The sequence below is a fragment of the Anastrepha ludens genome, chromosome 4 (genome assembly GCF_028408465.1).
Source record: "Anastrepha ludens isolate Willacy chromosome 4, idAnaLude1.1, whole genome shotgun sequence".
Classification (NCBI taxonomy): Eukaryota; Metazoa; Arthropoda; class Insecta; order Diptera; family Tephritidae; genus Anastrepha; species Anastrepha ludens.
Window position 1 is genome coordinate 123,056,456 of NC_071500.1, and position 23,588 is coordinate 123,080,043.

The following is a 23,588-nucleotide window of genomic DNA, read 5'->3' on the forward strand; positions in this document are numbered from 1 at the left end:
AAATCGCAAGTTTTATCGGAATATGGAATAAATGTTTCTTCCAAAACCATTAGAAGGCGTTTAAATGAAAACGGGTTGCGTGGGTGCATAGCTCAACACAAACCTTTCGTGTCAAAAAAAAATTTGGAGGCCAGGCTGAACTTTGCGAGGGAACATATCCATAGACCAATAAATTTCTGGAAAAATATTTTATGGAGCGATGAATCGAAGTTCTGTCGTCTCGGATCTGACGGGAAACAATATGTTTGGAAACCGCAAAATAAGGAACATGATCCTCGCTACACATTAAAAACGGTGAAGCATGGTGGTGGAAGCGTCATGGTTCGGGCATCATTTTCCTGGCGAGGTGTTGGACCCATACACAAAATAGATTCGCGTATGGATCAATATGTTTACAAAAACATACTAACTGATGTCATGATTCCTTATGCGGAGGAAAATATGCCCTTAATATGGCGTTTCATGCATGACAATGATCCTAAGCACACTTCACGATTGGTGAAAAGTTGCTTGGAGGATCACAAAATTAGTGTTTTGAAGTGGCCAGCTCAATCACCGGATCTCAATCCGATTGAGAATTTATGGAATGATGTCGAGAAGCATATTCGAGCCGTGACACCGAGGAATTTGAACGATTTGTGGTCGGAGATTAAAACTGCTTGGTATGGAATACCCCAGACGAGATGTGCTGCCCTAGTGGAAAGTCTATCACGCCGATGCGATGCTGTTCTCAAGAGTGGGGGATATCCAACTAAATATTAAGTTTTTCTTTCACTAATGTGTTGTTCTTTGAAAATAAATGAGAAATATCCATATGTGTGCTAAATTCGTGTCCTCCATTATTATAGAGTGCTTGTATTTAAACCAGTTTTAATAAGTAAGGAGAAAAAATCAAGGTTCTGATTATAAGGCCTCTCTTTCTCCTTTCTACAAAGACCCGCCAGGGATAAATATTGCCGCTAGATTATTTGAATATAAGCAATAAACGCAAAGTGAATGTTACTGCATTATAGTGTGCTAAAATCGTGACCACCACTGTATATATATATGCCAACGTGAGAAGAAATGTACACCAAATGTATTAAGCCATTTGCATGAATATCGGTACTGTAAAGTAGAGAAAAACAATCTATTCAGTCTTAACATTATAATTATTTCAACAAGTGTTCGGAATTATTTTTAGTTTTTTTTTTAATAATTGCTCGTTTGTTCTAAAATTAACTACTTTTCAATTTCGAGAGTAAAAAAAAAAAAAAACAAAGTAAAAAAAGGGTCAAGTCAATAACAACCCACATACTATATGCAAAATAACCATATAGAAAAATAAAATGCCAAAAGTTTCAGGAAAGACACTTCGAATCCACCAAACCTTCTGCTTTACTGGCTACTGTTTCTAGCACCAATATAACTGCTTTAAATAATTTTTTGAAAGATTGTAACTTAACTACTACGATTTCCTAATAATAATATAGACTCTTCTATCTAACTATCGAGTTGAAGGTCCTGGCAGCTAGTACTCGTTCTTGTATTAGTTTAACTTTTTTATATTATATTAATTCTAATAAAATTTAATCGAGTGGAAGGCAGTGGAAAACAATTAGTTACAATTTTGCATCTGTTAGCTGTATTGCGATAGAGATGCCATAGTACTAGCAAAGGTTGTTAACCATATATTGTCAAGGTTTAACTATTTGTTTTTTTTTTGCGGGTCCATATTGTGTCCATGTCACAAAAAAAAAACACTACAAGCAAAACTTTAAAATTTCAGGCTTTTTATTCTATATAATTAATGCTGGATTTTTTTTATGCAACACCCAAAAAATATTTATTTTATATAAATCTGTCGAACTTCAAGTTTGCTTTATGTAGTGCTTGACATAATATGTGCTTTGTTTAAAAAAAGAAGTAGTCAAAACTCGTCCATATGTGGTGTACATTATCTTTTAATCTGAGATATATTTCATAATTAGTCGCTGTTGCTGTAGCAGTTCATAAAGCCCTGTCGGTATGGTTTAGTAGCCGTTGCTCATCTATATCAACTAACGATAGGGCCCATGATCATGCTGTTTCAACGGGGTAGGTCCAAAGGGAGAGGGAGTGGGTTTAAGGACACATATAAATAGGTGATTCGTGTCGTGCGGAGTATCTTCACAAGTCGCACAAATGTTGAGTATGTCAGTGTTCATAACCTGAACAATAGTATAAATCCGTGGTTGGATCATAGGTTCGATTGCCTAGAGAATGACTATATATAATATATATATATAATTGGCGCGTACACCCTTTTTGGGTGTTTGGCCGAGCTCCTCCTCCTATTTGTGGTGTGCGTCTTGATGTTGTTCCACAAATGGAGGGACCTACTGTTTCAAGTTGACTCCGAACAGCAGATATTTTTATGAGGAGCTTTTTCATGGCAGAAATACACTCGAAGGCTTGCCATTGCCCACCGAGGGGCGACCGCTATTAGAAAAATGTTTTTCTTTTTCTTTTGGGTTTCACTGAGATTCGAACCAACGTTCTCTCTGTGAATTCCGAATGGTAATCACGCACCAACCCATTCGGCTACGGGGGCCGCTATGACTTAAAAAAACTTTGTAATTTTAACATCAATAGACTTCCGTAAAATTATTGCGGAACGCTGGAGCAAAAGTCTTTGAGCGGATGTAGTAAATGCAAGTTGTCCGAAATACGAAAAACACTTTTATGTATGTAGGTTAGAATTACTTTTATGCATTAAATAAAGTTCTTAGATTAATACAAATCGAACAATGACACCTTTCCTCATTGCTGTACTCTGCAGTGGACATATTTTGTTTTGTTTCTGTTTATATATGTTTCCTTAATTGTTGTAAATGTAATTTACTAATTCTCACTTCATTGCCACAGCCACTTGATATTGTTGTTGCAGCTTTTGCACTGTCTCGCGGTGTTTTGTCATATCTTTTTCCATATTTTCCAAAGTATCGTTAGAACTTTTCAGTTCTTTAGAAATATACTCTATACGTTTACCAACATTTTGACGTGACTCCTCCAGATCTTGTTTCACAAGCACAGGCCCATACAACTTGTAAACTTTGTTATCGGGGCCGAGTAGGTTTAATTCGTCAAGCACACACTTGTTCTCATTAAGCTGAGATTCTAGAAGTGTACGCTGTTTCACAAGCTTTACGCAGGCTACCACAAAGGAACATTTAAAAATATTATATATATTGTAAGAATGCAATGCAACCGGCGAACACTTACTTTTTTGCAAATTTTGATAGGCGTCCAACTCAGACTGCAATTTCTTCACCAAAGCTGCGCTGTTTTTATCCATTTTCCCAGAAAGTTCTGAATATATCCTTCAAAATAATTTATTTTAAAACAGTTGTGAATCAATTGAAGAAAGTTCAGAATACACGAGTTCTATGACTAGCGAATTCACAACAATGTCAAAAATTGAAAAACCAAGCGAATTCAATAGGAATATTAGAAATACAAAGTTGCCAACCTATGTCATACAAGAAATGCACTTAGGTGCATAATAATAATAAATAATAATGAAAAATATACTAGATTACTTGCTTAGTTTTACACAAAAACGTCAACGACTATCTATTATTTAAGAAAGTCCATCAATTTCAAATATTTGTTTAACTTTTTTAAAAATACTTCGGGTTGAATGCTAATTAGCTAGAGTTTTTTTCTATTAATTGTGAATGGGTGTAAGTAATTATGAAGAGGAAGTATGTTTGAAGAGGAAGAGTTTGTACGCCTTGTGTGTGAAAATTTCGCGCCGATACCCTCTCATTTACAATAGGAAACCGTGAAAAACTTTAGCATATGAAAAACTTATATTTTCTTCCGATATTAGAATATTAAACTAAATTGAATATGATTAATTGAAAGAAATCGAGTGAGGGAGTATATCAAGGGTAAAATTTGTAGCGTGAATTGTATTTTGCTACGGCAAGGGTAGCGTCGAAAACAGAGACAGTGAAGCAGCAGAAAATTAACAACTTGTGATCCAACGTTCCTTCTCATATTACAAGAGTTCACAGTGCAAATTCTGCAAAAAATTACCAAACGGAGAATGGCTCCGGCGAAAAAACGCGAAAAAGACACTGCATCAGCGGCGCCGGCAGCTGCTGTGAACAATATTCCTAACGGAAATGCTACTGGTAATGGAGGAGTGCCTTCTGCAACAGCTGCTGCTGCATCTGCAGTCGCTGCAAATACTGCATCTACGAACGTTGATAATGCAAAACTCAATGGCCACCAACAGGAGCAGGAACTCTTTTTACAGGCTTTTGAAAGTTAGTTACAAAAGAATTGTTCAATTTTTTTTATTTTAATACAAAATATTTTTAGAACCAACACAGATTTATCGGTTTTTACGCAATCGCCATAGCACAAGTGTAAGTACAATCTGATTATAAATCTTCCAGTCTGATTAACATTTTTTCTTTTTTGTAGCCTATCTTCTTGAATCGAACACTGAGTTACATGAAGGACCGTATGTCGCGAAACAATAAAAAACGTGCGACGTTCAAAGTTAATTCCATTTTACAGCAAATAACTCAGAAAACGGAATCCATATCAAATAAATACCTGAATATCATTTACAATGGTTTGTTCGATAAAAGTGCTTGCAGCGATCAATGGTGGAATGCTGGTGACGCGGTCTGTGTCGAAGCTACCCTGTACAAAATAACAAAAAATAAGCGAAAGGATAGCACATCGGATTTTCAGGAAATGATGGTAATTCTGAAATTTTCCATAATAATTTTCCATGATTGGTATTAAATTTATATATATTTTATGGCAGAGTTACAGTTCAGACGTTGTATATAATCCGCATGATAATATTGGCCGCTTCTCTGCTATCAGTATTCCGGTACAATCCATGTGCCCTTTGGGCGATCAACACACTATCTATAAACTTTTGTTTCGTATTAAAGTCCTACCAAAATTTGATACCAAAACAAATGATGAGAATAATGAAAACGGTGGTAAGTGCAAATGTCAATAAACGAAATTATCTTATATTTGTTATTTAAAATTTTGCAACATGAATTTCAATTAAATTCACTCAGAAGTAAATTACAGAACCTGATCGACTTTGTTTTTATTAATTATATTATATATTCATATGTTGATAACGGTTGTATAATTCAAAATACAAAAAATTCTCTATTCAACTTTTTAATTTTTATTTAAATGCCTCAAAAATTCATATTTTTATATTTTCTAATTAACATACGTAAATTTATATCATTATATGTTATTCCATCACTTTAACAAATCCATCTTATTCAGAGACCCCTTGTAAACGTGGTAAACTAAGTACAAAAATTTATGGCTGCGAATTAATAGTGTTTGAGAAGAATATATGCTTTATTCCTGAGGGGGACTATGAGGCGGCGATGCAGGAACTCAATTCAACGAGCATAAAATCTTTTTCTCCAAAGAAACGAACTTGGGAGACCCTGCCAGATAATTACATTCCACTCTCGATGAAATTCGACGTATTCAATCAATTTCCAACGCTCAAGTTTCGTTTAATCTGGTCAGCGAATGAAATGCCTAAGGGTATTGAAGCAAAAGATTTGCATTTATATGGAAACTTTTCTGATAACACAAATGAGGCAAAAAATGATCAGCAAAAAAGTTTAAGCAATGGTGTTGAAGTTCCCTTGAATGGTTGCGCCACATTGGGCGCACACGTTAATCACAATAATAATTGCGTAAAAGGCAGTGGTAACAGTGGCAAAAGTGGAATTGCTCTACCGCCTGTAAAAGCGGAGAAGATACAAATAGTTTATAATTTTTTGTACAGTAATAACACGAGGCAACAAACTGAATACACACAAGAGGTAATATGTCCATGGTGTGGTCTGGATTGTTTGCGTTTGTATGCATTACTTAAGCATTTGAAGTTGTGCCATGCGCGTTTCAACTTTACTTATCAACCGGCAGGGAATGGTGCGCGTATCGACGTGACAATCAATGATTCGTATGATGGTTCATATGCGGGTTCGCCATATGATTTGGCAGGGCCGTCAGGCTGTTCTTTTGCGAGAACTTGTGGTCCAGTGCGGCGAACGACGGTGACAAATTTGTTGGTGTGCCGTCCGCGTAGACAAAAGACTTGTCTAGATGAGTTTCTGGTGCTAGACGAAGACGATTTAAGCAATCAGCGACCGTATATTACGGGCCACAATAGGTTGGTAGTTACTTTTTTCACAATATGCAATGAGTTTAAAAGTTTTGCTGCTCCTTAATAGGCTTTACCACCATACGGAGACTTGTTTGCCTGTTCATCCGAAAGAACTTGATATCGATTCCGAAGGCGAAAGTGATCCACTTTGGCTACGGCAAAAAACTATACAAATGATTGATGAGTTCTCCGATGTGAACGAAGGGGAAAAAGAGTTGATGAAATTGTGGAATTTACATGTGATGAAACATGGCTATGTCGGCGATTGTCAGTTGCCATTAGCTTGCGAAATGTTTCTAGATTGTAATGGCCACGAGGTTATACGCAAAAATCTGTACCGTAATTTTATCTTACATATGTGTTCACTATTTGATTATGGGCTAGTTTCACCAGAAACTGTCTATAAAACGGTACAAAAGCTTCAAGGCATGTTAAGCAAATATCCCGAGGGGCAAGAGATGATGTCCAAACAACGTGAGGCGCAACTGAAGTATTGGCTGGAAGTGGGTATACATAAGCAAGATGAACAAAAGCTTAAATCGCCACAAAAGCAACCGGCGATGACTGCAAGCACTTCCGAGGCGTTAGGTGTCGTCACCGATGCTGGAGGCACCGCTACAAGTGGCAACAAGAATACGGATAATAAACCAATGCAACCACCTTCAAAGCGTTCGGCCACAGCTGTTAAGCGTGCCAGTATGCACCCGCAAAATTGTCTTAATGGTAGCGGTGCTTCTGATAAATTGGTCAGCAGTAGCGGTAGCAAAGGTGTTGCCAAAAAGACAGTATGCCAAGTAGATGACGATCAAGAGCCTACCTCTAATGCTGTCGCAAGTAACGTTGACATTAACGGAAGTACTGATAAGCGTGAGCGGCGCAGTGAAACCCACACGAGTAGGAGAAGTAGCACGGCTACATCTGCGGCAGTCACGTCGGCGACGGATCGCGATGCAAAAAATGAGCGAAAAGAAATTCAGACCAGCGAGCGTCCACAACGTGGTGGTGCCGCAGCAACAAATACCGCCGCTACTGCAGAATCACGTGTGCAAGCGGCTAAACGGAGACTGTCTATAAAAGGTAAGTTGGTCACGAGAGTTCTATCAAAATCACAATAATATACCTATAAACTAAAAGAGTTTTAAAATAAAAATGCGCATTTGATTTATTCTTCATTCTATTCATTTTCATACACTTTCTTTTGTAATTTTCTAAAAAAATTTTAGAGCGCTACTGTTTTACCAATTTTAATCTATTTAATCTATAAAGTTATTTGTATAGGGTTTTTCAGTAAGAGCGCTTCAACTTTTGAACTTTTTTGCATAAAACACAAACGGTTTGACTTTTTTAACTAATTTTTTTTTTTATTATCGAGTTTGAACATATACATTTAAGTATGAAATTCGATTTCTTTTGCATGACCACCGCGTGCACGTTTTACGAAGTCCAATCGTTGAACCCAATTTTCGACCACTCTTTTGCATAAATCGGCCGAATTTCCAGCAATTTCGCGTTCAATATTGGCTCTGAGCTCACAAATCGTCGCCGGCTTGTTACTGTAGACCAATGACTTCACATAACCCCAAAACGGGACGGCTTGTTAAATGGACCGTAAAATGGCAGTAATGCTCTTAAAGTAGCAGCAACAGAACGATTATTTTCATAAAAAATTTGCACGATTTGCAATCGTTGCTCAAGTGTGTAGCGTTCCATGATGAAATGTATACTAATGAAGTTTACAAATGGCAAGCGAAAAATAAAAAATATTGCGTCGTTCGCCCTCCCTATCGGAAAAAAGTTGAAGCGCACCTATTGAATAACCCTATACATACGTAACTCATTTATATACGCTTATTTGAGGAAAAATGTGTAAAAATACTTAGTTGAGCCTAATGAAATGGACTCCATCAACGCGTAACATCACTCTTGCGGTTGAAAGAATTCCTAACTTTAACAATTTATTTTGGGAGTATGGGAAGAAGGCGAGGGTACCGTTTTAGAGCCTTTATTTTAGGCATGTTTTGAAAAATTCTTCACGGTCGGACAGATACTTCGTAAAGGTTAAAAAAAAGCTTATAAATTGGTGAATTCATTGAAGTGCAAATAATAAAATAGCTTATCACCAAGTAAAATTACAAATGTATTCTCGTTTACACGACAGTCCGTTCTATGTTACCGAACCGATCCGGATTTATATCCGGCCAAGGACTGTCACTCCAGCAACATTCCCCGTATGTAAGTATGGGGAATGTTTATGCTACAACAACAACAACAAATGTAATCTGCTACAAAAACCAAAAAGTAAATTGTAATTATGAAACTACCTTCAATTTTAAATTTAAATATTTACTTTTTACTGAAAATAGTTACTCGTAGTTACAAATAAATACCGAACCACTAGGTTCAATAAGAAAATGCGAAAATTCTTTGAAACATTTATTCGGTATGGGAATAAGTTTCCGTCCTTTCTTAGCTAAAGTTACGAATTATTTAAACAATTAAATAATATACGATATTATGTAGAGTGTGTGCCATTTCAGGCACCATACGGATTCCTCTGACGAAAAATTCGAGTTCTTTTGACTTGATCCATTCATTGAGCCAGTTTGCGATGCTCTCGTAAGAAGTGAACCGCTCTCCAAATAGGGCTGACTGCATTAATCGGAACAGATGGTAATCCGAAGATGTAAGGTTTGGGGAATACGGCAGGTGGGGCAAGATTTCCCAATTCAGTCCCTCTAAATATTTCTGGATCGATTTAGCAACTCGTGGCCTGGCGTTGTCATGCAGTCAATCAATATTTTTACTGCAATTTCTTTCAGTAATCAGTAAACAAATATTTTTATTGGAATTTTTTTCATTTATCAGCCCAAAAATATTTGTAATCCAATTTTTCACAGTAATCAGAAAAAAAAAATTTTACTGAAATTTTTTTAGTTACCCGTAAATGTTTACTGGTAATGCAAATTCATTTTCAATTTGTAATATTTACTGCATTTTCACTGCTACTGCAAATTGCCCTTCTATGACTACAATGTATCTTCATGCTGAAAAGCGTTGTTGTAACAGCATAAACATTTCCCTTAAATGTTTGGGGAATGCTGCTAGAGTGACAGTTTTTGGCCAGATATAAATCCGGGTCGTTCTGGTAACGTAGAGCCGACTGTCTGAAAATTTTTTAAGCAATGAAATACTGGATTTCTATCTTATTCTGTTTCGTCAAGAACACTTCCAATACGTTTTTTGTTAACGTAATCCTATTTTATTTTTGTTATTAGGCTACTACTGCGCACTGCAACCCAAGTAGATCTATTGTGCAAAACCTGCTGAGGTATTCTATATTTTGAGGCTTTTTAAAAATTTTAGTACATTCTGGGGTTTATTGTTCCATAGTTTATATGGAGTTACAGCAGTACCACCAAGGTGCTGTAGCCGTTTTCTGTCCAGTGCAAGACATTTCAATGCCCATTTCACAGAATCGGCAGATGATGGTCTCAGAGAGGCCAGGCTACAGTGGCCTGTGAAATAATCAGTTAATAGTTTTAAGTCCACTCTAACAAGTGAAAGTAGTTTATCAGTAATTCCTCTGTCCGGGGTTAGGAATTGTTTCGCTTGTCGCTGAAGGATAGAGTTTCCCCAGTGTTGAAAGAACTTCTTCACCTCCCACTTCCTGAGAGTTTCGTTGCTGTGGCCCTTTGTGTAAGTCCACAGAAAGATTTAGGACCAATTTGGGGGCATGTTGGCCCCCTTTAGTTGGTCCGCTATTTCGTTTCTCTCGAGTACTTCGAGTCCAAGAACCCAACCCAATAATATCGTGATGAAGTTCCCTAGTATATTAAGAAGCATCAGGCAGTCATGCGCCATTTTTGAGGTGATTGTAGTTGATAGAAAGCCGTCTGACTATTTGAAAGTATGTAAATGTGAGTTCCTCTCATTTTTCTACGGGGCATTTCCTCACACATATCTCAATGGAATGTATTTAGACCTGGAAGATAGTTGGGTAGAGACCCATTGGAATCGAGTTTTTTAAATTGCGACCAATTGATTCCCGCCCCCGTTCTACCATCTTCTAATTTCGATCCATCGGTGTACCATATCTGGGATCCGGGTTTGAAGGTGACAGACTTATTTTTCCAGGCCGCACCTTGATTAATGAGAACTTGGAAGTTTCTGAAGAGAATCCGAGTGTGTCGGAAGTATTCTAAAATCTTTAGATGTCCTCTCATGTCTCCTCTTTTTAGGTCGGAGTTTCTTTTTGTCTAAAGTCACTCAAACGTGCTTCTTTTTCAATTAAGATGGGAAGCGGTGGTGTGCATAGGAGCACACCTAATGCGTCAGTTGGGCATGTTTTCATTGCTCCTGTTATACTGACGCAGATGTGGCGCTACAATTTGTTGAGATCATTTACCGCCTTTTGTTGCTTAACTTTGGGCCATTCTATTATGGAAGCATAAATGCCTATAGGTTTAACTGTAGTGAATGTCCAATAAGTCATTCTGGGGCTGAGACCTCATGTTTTTTCAAAGAGCCTTGTACAGGTATAGAAAACCCTTGTGGCTCTTGCAGTAACTTTCTCAAGATGAGAGTTCCAAGTGAGCGTTTTGTCAAGGTTGATACCAAGGTAGTTCGCTTTGTGGAGAGTTAAAGAGTCGATTCATTTAGTACAGGAAATTTGATTTTGATGTTCTTTTTCATGGTGAACGGCACTAGCGCAGTTTTAGATGGGTTAAAGAGAGCCCTTTCTCGGTACAGCATTTGTTTAATATGTTGAGGGCTTGTTGCATGCGGTTAGAGATGATCTCCTCATGCCAGCCCACTATGTGTACTACCAGGTCATCAGTATAACCCTGAGTGTCGAATCCTAGATTGTTCAGTTTGTGCAGAAGGTCATCTATAACTAGTGTCTACAGAAGAGGAGCGAGTACTCCCCCTCCCCGATTTTCATGGAATAGCTTATTTGCCAGCTTTAGGTCGTACCTGTCGGCAAGTTCTACCGACTTGGGGATTCATTCATCCTATTTTATTTGATTTATTCGAATTTACTACTCATGTTTTGTCATGGCTTTGAAAATAATCTTCAAATCGATGCCATTCAACTGATTTTAACAAAGCATTTGATAAAGTTCATCGTTCTCATCTTACGTATAACTTTAATCGAATGGGTTGTACTGCGTTGCTTTATTTTTGTTGTTATATTGTATAAGTTTTCATAAAGAACTAACAAACAATTTTTTTATGATAGCCAAGATCTCGAAATCGTCAAATGTTGTTTAAATTACTAAGAATTGTTAATTTTTTGCTTACATATTTTGACATTTTAAGGACAGAAAGAAAAAAAAAACATTGCTCTTCTTGTTTTTGTTCGACTGTTACTAGTTATTCAGTGTACCTTGGTGAATGTTTTTGGATAATTCTGCTGAAGTGACAGTCCTTAGCCGGATTTTTATTCGGGTGGGTCGTTCCGTTCATGTAAAACCGACTGTCGGCAGAACGAAAACGGAATAGTCTGGCCTGTTGAATTACCTGCAGTCTTTTAGATTCGTCATATGGACAATTCACACTGGGTCTCGTCTTCATATTGTTGTAGGGTCTTTAAGCCAAACAAATCGATTTCAAAAACCTAGAGTGGTGTTACGCTTAACTGCATTTTTTATAAAACAAAATTCGGTAAAAAATTGGCGACGATTACAACGGTGTTAATATTTATCTGACCATCACTGTATAGTGTGACTCTTTTAGAATTTTAGTTTTGCGCATTTTTTTGCTTTGTTTTTGATACACTTTTATTATACATAAATATTTGAAGAACCGCCGACATTTGTAAATAACATTTATTGTCATAAAACATTATTATGCAAAGCCATTTTGGCCACATCGCATTACGTTACATAAAGTCCAGTCATTGAACATAAAATCAAATATGGATTTTATTAAAACAAATACAAGCTATATTGTCATTATCTTCATATTCATCAAAATAACGGTACATCCTCATCATAAAATATTGGATATAAAACCTTTTACTTACATATGTAGATGTATTTATTCTATTTTTATTTAATTTCTTTAATTCAATTTTTTTTTATTTTTATAATTTTTTCATATCTGTTGTTCTTTACTAATGGTTACTCGTTCTTCTAATGTATTAAATGTTTAAATGTAATTTTTATTCCTATTATAACTATTATTAATAAATCTAAACCAATAAATCATGTTGCGCTCATTTTCTATCGGTCGATCACCACTTCACATCATGCCACATACGCCCATACAACATTCGCCACTCACCACTTAGCGCCGCTGCCTTAGAAGAAAAACAAAAATCACAAAAATTTAAACAATTTTAATACCACAAATTTTAAATTTGAAATCGTGCGCGTTTTTTTTTTCTCTTTTGCTTTCTTTTGGTCTTTTTTTTTTCTTAAAAATGTTTGCAGCTATTGAAGATGTGGAAGGAGGAGGCGTTGGCGTTGAATGTGAAGGAAGTGTTGGCGCAGATAGTAATAGTGAAGCGTTGGAAGAGTGTAATGGTGATAATTTAGTCGTTACTGCCAGCAATGCGCTACGACATATGTCAAATAGTCAATTGCGCGAAACTCCTGCTAATTATGAAGCCATATGCGAAATCGATAGTTTGTATGAAAATGATAATGATAAGGTTGCTATCAATTTAAATCACTTAAATATTGACTCTAAAGAACGTGATATTGTTGAAATTCATGCGGAGGATGATGATGATGATGATGGCGATGATGACCTTGAGGCCGAACTGCGTAATGATGTGACGACAGCATCAACTATAACCTCAGTCGCTACAGTAGCCACCACTACTGAAGCTGAAAATGCTCTATTTGATAATATAGTTAAATTGTATTGACAGCTTTAAGCGAATGCTTAAAAAAAGTTTACAAACTCACCTCACTAAAGAATAGAGTAACTGATTGTAATGAAGTTAATTTCTAGTTATCCGTTAAGTGCATTAAAAATTTGTTTAACATTGAAGATGCCACATGGAACTATATGTAGTAATAGTTTTTGAATATGTAAAGGAATTGTTCGATTCTAAAATACGCAACATGAATATAACTAAGAAAAAAAGTTAAAAAAAAATAATAATTTACAAGTTTGCTTGTAAAAATTAGCATGCGGCCAGTTATTTTGTAATAAATACTTTATTTGCTGCATACAGCTGCTATTTGTTAACAAATATTTCCTACAACTCATAACGGTTAAAAGTGAGAAAAATATTTTTTATTGCCGATTGCACTGTAATAAGGAAAAAACATCATAGCTTATCGGCCGAAAACTTTATTTTGGGCCTCCAGATTACGTAACCGTTTTCAATCAAGTCGTATTAGGTCAAAATTTTGAGCAAACAAATATTACTGAACATACTAAGTGAAAGAAAAACATATGCAAAGTGTTATTTCACAGCATGCAGCAATGCAGATTTTCAATAATAAATGAAGAAAAATTCACTTTCAGAGCTCTAAAACTTCGCTACTAAATATGTTTCTTTAAATGAATTTTTTGTTTTTTGCTAAAACATATTCAGATGTTTCTCGTTTCGCTTGGGTACCTTAACCAACTTAAAAAATGTTAGAAATTGTAGAGCATTCAAAGCATTAGAAAAATACTTCACATTAAAGCAGTTATGAGTCAAAGTAAAAGACGTTAAGTGGAAAATCAACGCTTATACATATGCCAGATTTTTTTTTCATGAAACTTTAAATACAGTGCTGTGAATATTTATAAACTTAAGTCTTAAGACTTCTAGAGGTATAGATTTATTTTATAATTCTACTGCCATAACTGGGCACTGCCTAATAGGTAGACACGCCCAAAGGATGGGTGTGCAAACACATGACTTCTGTAGAAGTTGTCTAGATGAGGACGAGGAAGAGACAATCTCGCACCTACTGTGCCACTGACCTGCTCTATTCAGACGCAGGTTTACTATTCTGGGTAGACAATTTTTTCATGAGTTAGAAGACCTCAGTTCTATAGAAATCAGAGATATTTTAAAATTTTTGAAAAATACATACGGGTTTTAGGAGAGATAGGGACAAGCTCCCCACGCGGCATCACAATGGGCTATGAGCCTTAGTGTGTCCCACAGGACAACCGCTTCAACCTAACCTAACCAAACCTACTGTATTTACAGTAGTAAATATGTCTGCAAATGATAGCTTCGCTGATGAGGAGCAATTACACAATTATTGTACAATTTTCCGTTATTTAAGGGGATATTCTAGTGTAGAACCACGAATTTGAGGTGTTTTTGCGGGTGCTATTAATAAAAAACGAAAATTATTTTTACTATCTATTTTTTTTACCAGACATTTAGTAATCTTTTAACAATACATAAAAAAATTCGAAAAATTAAAAACTGAAAATTGTATAAGCTGTTTTTTGCAAGTGGCGCTAAACTTGTCACCATTGCAATGATCTGAAACAAAAAAAAGAAAAAGACTATTAATTTAGATGAATGCCACTATTGCACTAACTAAGAAAGCGTGGAAACAATTTTTTTTGCTAAATTACGGCTGATCGAAAAAATAGTACATTTTTTTCCTATTTTTTTGGATATTTCTGAATTTTTCAAAAATAGCAAAAAAAATTTATTTTGTTAAAATAATAGTTTGTACAATAGAGATATGTATTGAGAAGACTCGGTCCAGTAGAACTTGAGGATATCATGTCAAACGTTTGAAAAATGTAGTTTTCAGAAAAACGCGTTTAAAGTTTTCAGACAACACGGATCGGAACCGATAAATGTCTAAACTTTGAAAATATGCAAAAAAAATTCGATTTTTTCAAAATTCTACACTAAAATACCCCCTTAAGCCAAACAATGAATTAGTGTAAATTTTTGTTTTTGATAGTAGATTTTTTAAAATGTTTTTTATCCTGCTACTAAGTTAAAACTAATTAAGGTTCCGTTCAGATAGTTTTATACTTTTTGAACGCGGTTCACTGAAACGCATCATTGAAATTGAAAAACAAAGCATTTTAGATCTTAAAAACTGTGATTTCGCTTGTGAAATAAATAGATCACAGTGTGTTGTAAAAACGTTTTGTGGCTTGAGTGTAAAAGGCATCCCAAGAATAAGCTCATAGGCCATCACCCCAAAGTTTCTCTGACCACAAAACGTTCTGCGCTTAGAGAAATGCCCGTCACTGGAGTTTCTTCTTCTAATTTTTCATCCTAAGCAAATGTGCTGCGTCTAATATTAAAAAATGTGTACATATCTTCTAAGTCACCTTTAAAACGAAAACTCGGTGAGGCAAGACTTGAAATTCTAGGAAGAATTCGTATAAAAAGCATCTATGTACAGCGATGAAAACAATTCAATTCGCATGGCCCAAATGGATACGCCTATGACGTCTCAGGCTAATATCGTGAATGAAAATACACACTTTATTATTACTAAGTAATTGAATATAAAGAGTGATCATTTCAGAGGTATCGGATTTTAAATTGAGATTTAAATTGATGAAAATTCAAATGGATAGGGCAATCTTTGTAATTTTTGTGTAATACGTGACATTAATTTATTAAATATGATCCCCAATTCGGCCATCCGTAAACACCAATTTTGAATGGTTCGCTGGTGGGCTTCCGTCGCTATGTCGTGATTAACTTTAGTAATGTTGGCTTTCAATGCCCCAATCGAAGCCAATTTATCCACAAAGTATTTAGACTTTACATACTACCACATATATAAGTCCAAAGATATGATATCACATGATCTTGGTGGTTAATCAATCTACTGGTACGAGGCGGGAGATAAATTGCACACCGAAACGACGCCACAGTAAATCCATTGTTTCAAGAGCTGTATGGCAAGTAGCGCCGTCTTGTTGGAACCAAATTCTGTGGAGATCACGGGCTTTAATTTCCCGTATCAAAAAGTGGCCAAAGATTTACAAAAACTACGCAATAAAAACATTGCTGGTCGCAAATCACTAACCGCCGCTAATCCGATTTTAAAAAAACAGCTCTGAAGAGTCTAAAGCGGCAAAACTTTTGCTGAAGTACTTTCCGAGAACAAACCTGCACCAATAAAGGAAGATATCTTGGCTCAAATTCTGAAGAAATTGGATGAACAAACGTCATTCTCTCATAATCAACTTTTGCTTAGTCGAGTTACCAATCTAGAGAAAACAGCAAATGTATGACATAAAGAGCATGAAAAATATCAAAATAATGGCTTGGAATGCAAATGGTATTATACAGCACCAAAATGAGTTAGAACTACTGCTGCACAAGGAAAAAATTGATATTTGCCTTATATCCGAAACACACCTAACTAAGCGAATGTATATTACATTTCAAGGTTACAATATGTACTGCTCAAATCATCCCCTAGAAAATGTAAGAGGTGGCAGCGCCATTATTATCATCACTTCGAGGATGAAAAAATAAGATTAACAGAGTTCGAAGCAGTAGCAGTTTGTATAAAACTATCTGAAGCTGATTTAACAGTAATAGCGCTATACAGTCCACCTAGACATAACCTAAAGTCAGAAGACTATAAAAAACTTTTTGAAAACTACAATGGGAGATACATAATTGGTGGAGATTTCAACGCGAAACATGTAAGCTGGGGTTCTCGCCTAACAACAACTAAAGGTCGTGAACTATGGAAAGCGGCAAAACAACGTGGCTGCCACATTATCTCAACCGGAAGTCCAACCTACTGGCCTTCAGACCCTAACAAAATCCCCGATGTTATAGTTTTCTTTGTAGTCAAACAAATACCAAACCATATCATCCAAGTAGCAGACGGCGTAGACCTGAACTCAGACCATTCACCTATTTTTATGTATCTTAATGGCAAATCAAAATTTAACGAACGAAGTTCCGTACTCTCAAATAAAATGACCGACTGGAATTTTTTCAAGTATAAACTCGATACGTATATGGAAAATACCGACACAATTACCAACGAAGAAGATATTGAAGACGAAACAATAAAACTTACAACACATATTCCGAAAGTAGCATGGATAAGCACACCAGCAAATAAACAAACACAAGATAACCATCAACAAAGATATCCACAAGAAATATTAGAAATATTAGGAGAAAAAAGAAAAGTAAGAAAAAAGTGGCAATCCACAAGGGTGCCCTCCAAGAAAACTGAACTAAACAGATTAACAAAATTGCTCAGAGAAAAAATACAGGAGCATAAAAACAATATCATAAAAAACACTCTGAAAAACTTATCAGCAGAAAAAACAGGTGATTTCTCGCTTTGGAAAGCGATGACGTGTGTCAAACGACCAATTCAACATAATCCGCCAATAAAACAGCAAAATGGTATTCACATTTGGGCTAAAAGCGATGCAGAAAAAGCTGACGTATTTGTCAACCACCTGCAGAAAATCTTTCAACCGCACCGAAAAACAATAAATTTCACTCCGCCATCAACTGTAGAAGAGTTCGTTAAAATAAAGCATTTCAGTATAGATGAAGTTGCCACTGAAATTTCCAATTTAAAATTAAGGAAGAGTCCAGGGTTCGACTTAATAACCGCCGAAGTTTTGAGAAATATATCAACCAAGGCGCTAATGAAATTTACTTTTATAATGAATGCATGCCTAGATTGGAAATATATACCATTCCAATGGAAAGTATCCGAAATAGTAATGATACCTAAACCAGGCAAAAATCCGAATGAAGTGTCAGGGTAAACTATTCGAAAAGCTGTTCTCCAAACGCTTAAAATCTATAATTGCATGTAGAAACATCATACCCTCACATCAGTTTGGCTTCCGGGAAAAACACTCTACCGTCGAACAAATACACAGCATAACACATACAATAGAAGACGCGCTAGAGAGTAATAAAGTCTGCTCAGCAATATTTCTTGACGTTGCCCAGGCTTTGATAAAGTATGGCACAAAGGACTACTTTGTAAATTAAAAGCCCTTCTTCCGTTGCAGTTCACTGACATTTTGGAATCGTATATAACAAATAGGTACTTTAGAGTAAAGCAATATCAGGCGTATTCGGAAATAAAACAAATATTGGCCGGAGTACCACAAGGCAGCATACTCAGCCCAGTACTGTACCTACTCTATACCGCAGACCTGCCAGTACCGAAAATGTGCAAAGTAGTTACATTCGCTGACGATACATGCATCTTAGCTGTTGGATCAACTGAGAACGAATCCATCCAGAAACTGCAGAAGTCCATTGACGAAGTAGTCACATGGACTGAAAATTGGAACATAAAGCTAAATGAAACCAAATCAGTTCACGTGGATTTTACTAATAAAAAAATTATCTACAAACCAGTTCATATTTTGCCAGCAATAGTGCCAAATGCTAATAGTGCAAAGTATCTAGGCATGACTTTAGATGTAAAGCTCAAGTGGAAACAGCACGTGAAAATCAAAGCTGCTGAGCTGAATCTAAAGACGCAAAAACTCCAATGGCTAATTGGCAGAAACTCTGTGCTATCAACTCAAAATAAATAAATAGAGCGGAATCGTTAAAGCTCCCTGGTACGTGCGTAATGAAGATCTGCACAAGGATTTAAATTTAAAAACCGTCTCAGACACAGCCAATCTCTGTGCAGTTAAGCATGCTGAAAAATTAAAAAAACACATTAACGCAGAAGCTTCCGTACTAAGCGATGAAGCAACTGTAAAAAGAAGATTTAAAAGAAAGAAACCTCAAGACTTAGTTGTCAATATTGTTTAAGCTACTTCAAATTGTGAAATGAAAATTACGTATTAGTTTTATACTAGGTGTAATCTTTATGGAACGTAAATAAAAATTTATAACATTTCAATAAATAAAAAAAAAAAAAAAATACAATAAAAAAAAGTCGGTGTTGAGGCGTAAGACTTTCCATGATGAAATGTCAATGAATACTGAAAAAAATTATCTATTTAGTTTGACAGTAGTCGTGCGTGATCTGCCAAAAAAAAAAATGCTATTGGAAGAAATACCCCCTTTATTTCCTCGCTATTTATCCTCACTTATTTAAATAAAACTTGATTTGAAATTTCAATATGAGCTGATGGAACCCAGTGTGTTTATTTGATTCAAAATTTAAGGGGTTACACGCAGTTATGAAGCAAATAAAAGACGGGTTGTCAAGGATTTATCCTGAAGAAACTTCAGAATATTTTAATTTGAAAATTTTTGGCGGTTATAAAAGCATCCTTCAAGAACGTAACAAAATTTTTTATTAATGAAAATGTTGATTATAGAGCGCGCTGCAGGCGATTTCTGGAACCTCCTTTAAAAAAAGACGATTTACGGTGTACATCGTAACTCAGGATTGGATTATCTGAAATAAAAACCAAACAAATTTTGTTAATATATTAGATTATCTAGTAATTAATCGTTCGGCTAATCAAAATAGTGAATTTTCACATAATGGCAGCTTTTAAAAGAAATGATTTCGATTTTTACTTTAAAATTTGGCCGTAAATTGATTATAAAATGGGAAATAAGTATCAGATTTACAAAAGGAACGATTAATTACTAGAAAATGTATCTTTAAAGATTGAGTTAAAACGGTTGACCGATCAAACAAGCCGTTTTCGAGATATCGTGTACACCGACTTGAAAAATGCCGTTTTGAAAAAAACACGTTTAAAGTTTCAATACCTACCTTAAAACGTGCCGAGGCATCTCTACATATTTAGGTATAACTCCGAAAGTATTGCTTAGATCTACTTCAAATTTCGTGCGTATACTTTTGAATATATGTACATTACAAAAATGCAATAAAAAAAATCGATTTTTTTGAAAGTCATAACTGCGTATAACCCCTTAATATACCGTCTTTTCTAATATACTGTTATTTTAAATTTATTTTATTCGATTCGAAATGAGTAGTTCTAAGAGCACTCAATTGTCGACAAATGTGGAGTTGTGGATATTGTATGCGTCTTGAAGCATTGTAAGCAGCTGAATATTCGAGTTTTTTTTGTTTGTAAGTCTACTCTAAATAAATAAGTATTTCGTACTTGATGATGTTGTATGGTTCTATTTCGCATTCTTACTTGATTTCGCATTCTAATGATTGTTAGAGTATCAACAAGCCGAAACCTTCATATTATCGGCATTAAAAATGTTCACTTCATTTTCATGACCCCATTCCCTCGTACTCCTCAAGCAGCCTGCTTATTAATTTCATATTCCTGCGATATAGAAGATCTATTTTGTCTTCATCTTTCGTTTTTGACACCTTCTTAATTATGTTACAGATCTCTTATGATAACATTTTTAAGCATTGAATAAGCGATCCCCTTGATATCCCTCCAATGTACTTAAATATGGCATCCCTAATGATAGCCCTCTTAACCCTTTTGCATCATTCGACGGAATAATTCGCGAACAAAAGCCCTATCTTATCACCAAGAACGGAATAATCCGTAATAAATTATTTTTTTACTAAAGTTTGAGAAGAATAAATAATTTTGTAATGCTGTAACATATTTTTTCATTAGAACATACAGATGCAAAGAGTTAATCACCATTCAATTACATTTTTTCTATTCATTAAGTTTAATTTTCTGGAAACATCTGTATTAAATAGTCTGTAAGACATTTTTTAAATAAATCAATAAAGATATTCTCCCAAAATATTTAATAAAGTAGCGAAATTTCCGCTTAACGTCCAGCTCTCCCGGTGTCATACGATTTTGATCTACCGCGTTTAGCCTGCCTGTAACTACAGTATCGTCTGTGTTCCGAATATCAATGCATTAACTAATTTAAACCAAAAAACTATACAAGATTGTCGGCCAATGCCACTAAAAATATACCCAATGGATATTTATCCAAATAAAGCTATTATTTTAGAATTATAAAAATAGATTTTTTGTTATTAAAAAATGAGTTAAACCTTCAACAATTTTTAAATTTTTTCCACGTTATTGCCTTACTTCCATTATTGCTTTCACCAAAAATGCCAGATGTACCACAACCCGTCAGCAAACGCAACCGCACCTCAGATGCCAACAGTAGTAGCAACAGTGGCGGTGTCAGTGGTGGCACAACAACACGCACAGCCGCTCAGCGACAGTCGGCCGAAGGTGTCAACAGTTCTACTAATAGCAGCGGCAGGCATTTCACCAACTCAAGTACTGCAGCCAATAGTTTGTCAACAACACTGCCAAAACGTTTGGTAACCAGGCGTCAATCCATTGCTGGCACTGCCAATACTAGCCATAGTAACAACAACAGCAGCAATAATTCTGCAGAAGCGACACTGCCAAAGTCCTCCTCCTCCAAAAACTCGAACACCACTACTTTAACAACAGCAGCGCCCGCCATCACCACTCATCATTCATTGCGTACGCGCTTCTCAGTGCCATTGGCGAAAGTAGATAAACGTTAAAAACAACAAAAGGCAAAAAGAGAGATGAGATGTATTTAGGTGTGGGCTTTGTATGGAAAGTTAACCGAGGTGATATGTCGACATCGTCAGCGACGTTATATGAAAGGTTAAAAAATATTGTTCGTTACGTTTATGTTAAGTTTTTATAATTTTTTAAAGATTTTTTAATTTCTTACCTAAGTCAGAAAATCGCGCTAACATATACAACATTGCATAAGTACGTTGCTGAGAATCATAACAAATAAAATCGCTTAATTATTTATAGCTATGACTTTTTTATTTGTTTACATATTGAAAGTATAACTTTAAAAACTCCAATACTTAGCTCCTTAAAAGACTAATAAAAATGAAGTTTTTTTTTTGTTTGTTTAAATTTATTTTACTAATATTAATATTACTAATTATAGACTTTTTGGAATCATAGCTCATTGCTAAGTAGTTAAAAATTTGATATTTCACAATTTAATTCGTTTAATAAACTGAACTGAACACATCTGCAAAACGTAATATTTACATATAAATAAATAACAGACGAATATAAGAAAATTGTATTTCGGTGTGCAAATGCCTGAGTGATGTGAATTGAATATTTTACATATTTATAATATACGGATTTTTAAGAAAGGTAAATCCAAAACTGAATTTCACTTGTACTAATATAACAAAATGATGTACGTCTTAAATTACACAAAAAAAAAGAGGGAAAACTTACAAGCTAAATATTTTTAATAATACTTTTAGACTGTTTCAGATAACCGGTTAATCAGTCAGAGAAGCTCGTTAATTATATGCTATTTTAAGTATGTATGTATATCAAAATATATAAATATGTATGTATTTGTATGTGACTAATAGTAAAATAAATAAAGCAAGCTATACTTGCGTACTTACGTCAATCACTATATGGATTCATGTGGTATAAGCTGAGAAAAACTGTTTGAAATTCAAGAGAGAAATTCGGGTGTCAAGACATTTATTTATATGAGGCCCATTTCTTCTCTCAAAAAGAATTGACAGAAACGATATTGTGAAACAGTAAACGGTTCCGCTTGAGGGTTTGTGCAACTGCTGAGTGAGTTAATTGGAAAAAGGTGATTGTACGGTAAGCAAAATGTAATGTGTGTTAACTCTTCCCCCTTAAAAACGATTGTCCTCAATCGTTAAAAGTACGGAAGGTCGTTAATTTTGACTTGTGAGTTTCGACTTAATGGAGGCTTTACCGGGGGTCGCGGTTGTTCTAGACTCGGAATAGTTGTTTGAAAAATAACTTCCCTCTTTTTTTAAAGGGGGAAGTCTACTGTGACAAGGGAAAAAACAGGCTAAGGGCTTCTTCTGTTGAAGTAAATAAAATGTTTTCTTCTCTAAGCTTGCTAAGAGTTACATCGATTTCTTTTTTATCTAGTAGGCTTGAATTTATTACATTGTTTTTTGCCCATTGTATTGCGTTTTTAACGTCTTTCAGTTCATCTTTAACTAATCTAATTTTTGTTTGTAAAAGTAAAGCAATTTCATCTATAAGTCTATTATCTTTTCTAATAGCGTTACTTAACATATTCGTTATTGTTGTCAAATTGTTTATTCTGTCGCTAAATGCTTGATTTATCAAAACTTGCTTATTGTTATTTATGTTATTTTTATCTATAATGTCTTTGACCATTTCGAAATCATCATGGTCCGGTGTCCCAGCAATATACTTCCAGGCCGTACCAAGCATATTAATAGATCTTTTATTCCGGAATTTATGGATTGGTTCTATTGCGTTGAGGATATTGGTAATTTGGGTTCAAGGTCTAATAGTGGGGAAAAGGAATTGTTTTTTGGGATGTTTTCCTCAATGAAAGTTCGTATGCTGTTCAGGAATGATGCGTATTGGTTAAGTCTTGTAACATGAATTATTTTAAAAGTCCCGTCTTGTATTTTTGCTTGTCCATTGTTTATTGTGACCAGGTGCGATAGAGTTTAGTTCGTTATTTGCAGTTCGTTTGCCAATATGCTGGTGATGAAGAGTGATCTATAAAAGA

At 35.3% G+C, this 23,588-nt stretch overlaps 2 protein-coding genes across 3 annotated transcripts; one reads left to right on the forward strand and one right to left on the reverse strand.

The window, feature by feature from the left end:
* Nucleotides 1-2,708: 2,708 nt before the first annotated feature.
* LOC128862442 (probable prefoldin subunit 6) lies at nt 2,709-3,436 on the reverse strand. Its single transcript, XM_054101061.1, has 2 exons — nt 3,244-3,436; nt 2,709-3,174 (listed from the first exon to the last, which is right to left on the reverse strand). Exons 1-2 carry the CDS (start codon nt 3,314-3,316, stop codon nt 2,870-2,872), a joined length of 378 nt encoding a protein of 125 aa, XP_053957036.1. The 5' UTR covers nt 3,317-3,436; the 3' UTR covers nt 2,709-2,869.
* A 292-nt stretch (nt 3,437-3,728) lies between these two features.
* LOC128860961 (polycomb protein Su(z)12) lies at nt 3,729-22,463 on the forward strand. Of its 2 annotated transcripts, none has more exons than XM_054098781.1 (7): nt 3,729-4,295; nt 4,351-4,397; nt 4,456-4,740; nt 4,808-4,991; nt 5,299-6,205; nt 6,267-7,276; nt 12,634-13,216. In XM_054098781.1, exons 1-7 carry the CDS (start codon nt 4,073-4,075, stop codon nt 13,071-13,073), a joined length of 3,096 nt encoding a protein of 1,031 aa, XP_053954756.1. In that variant the 5' UTR covers nt 3,729-4,072; the 3' UTR covers nt 13,074-13,216. The 2 variants fall into 2 exon arrangements, with proteins under 2 accessions (XP_053954756.1, XP_053954757.1); XM_054098782.1 differs by lacking the exon at nt 12,634-13,216 and adding an exon at nt 21,143-22,463 and having other exon boundaries at nt 3,731-4,295.
* Nucleotides 22,464-23,588: the final 1,125 nt, after the last annotated feature.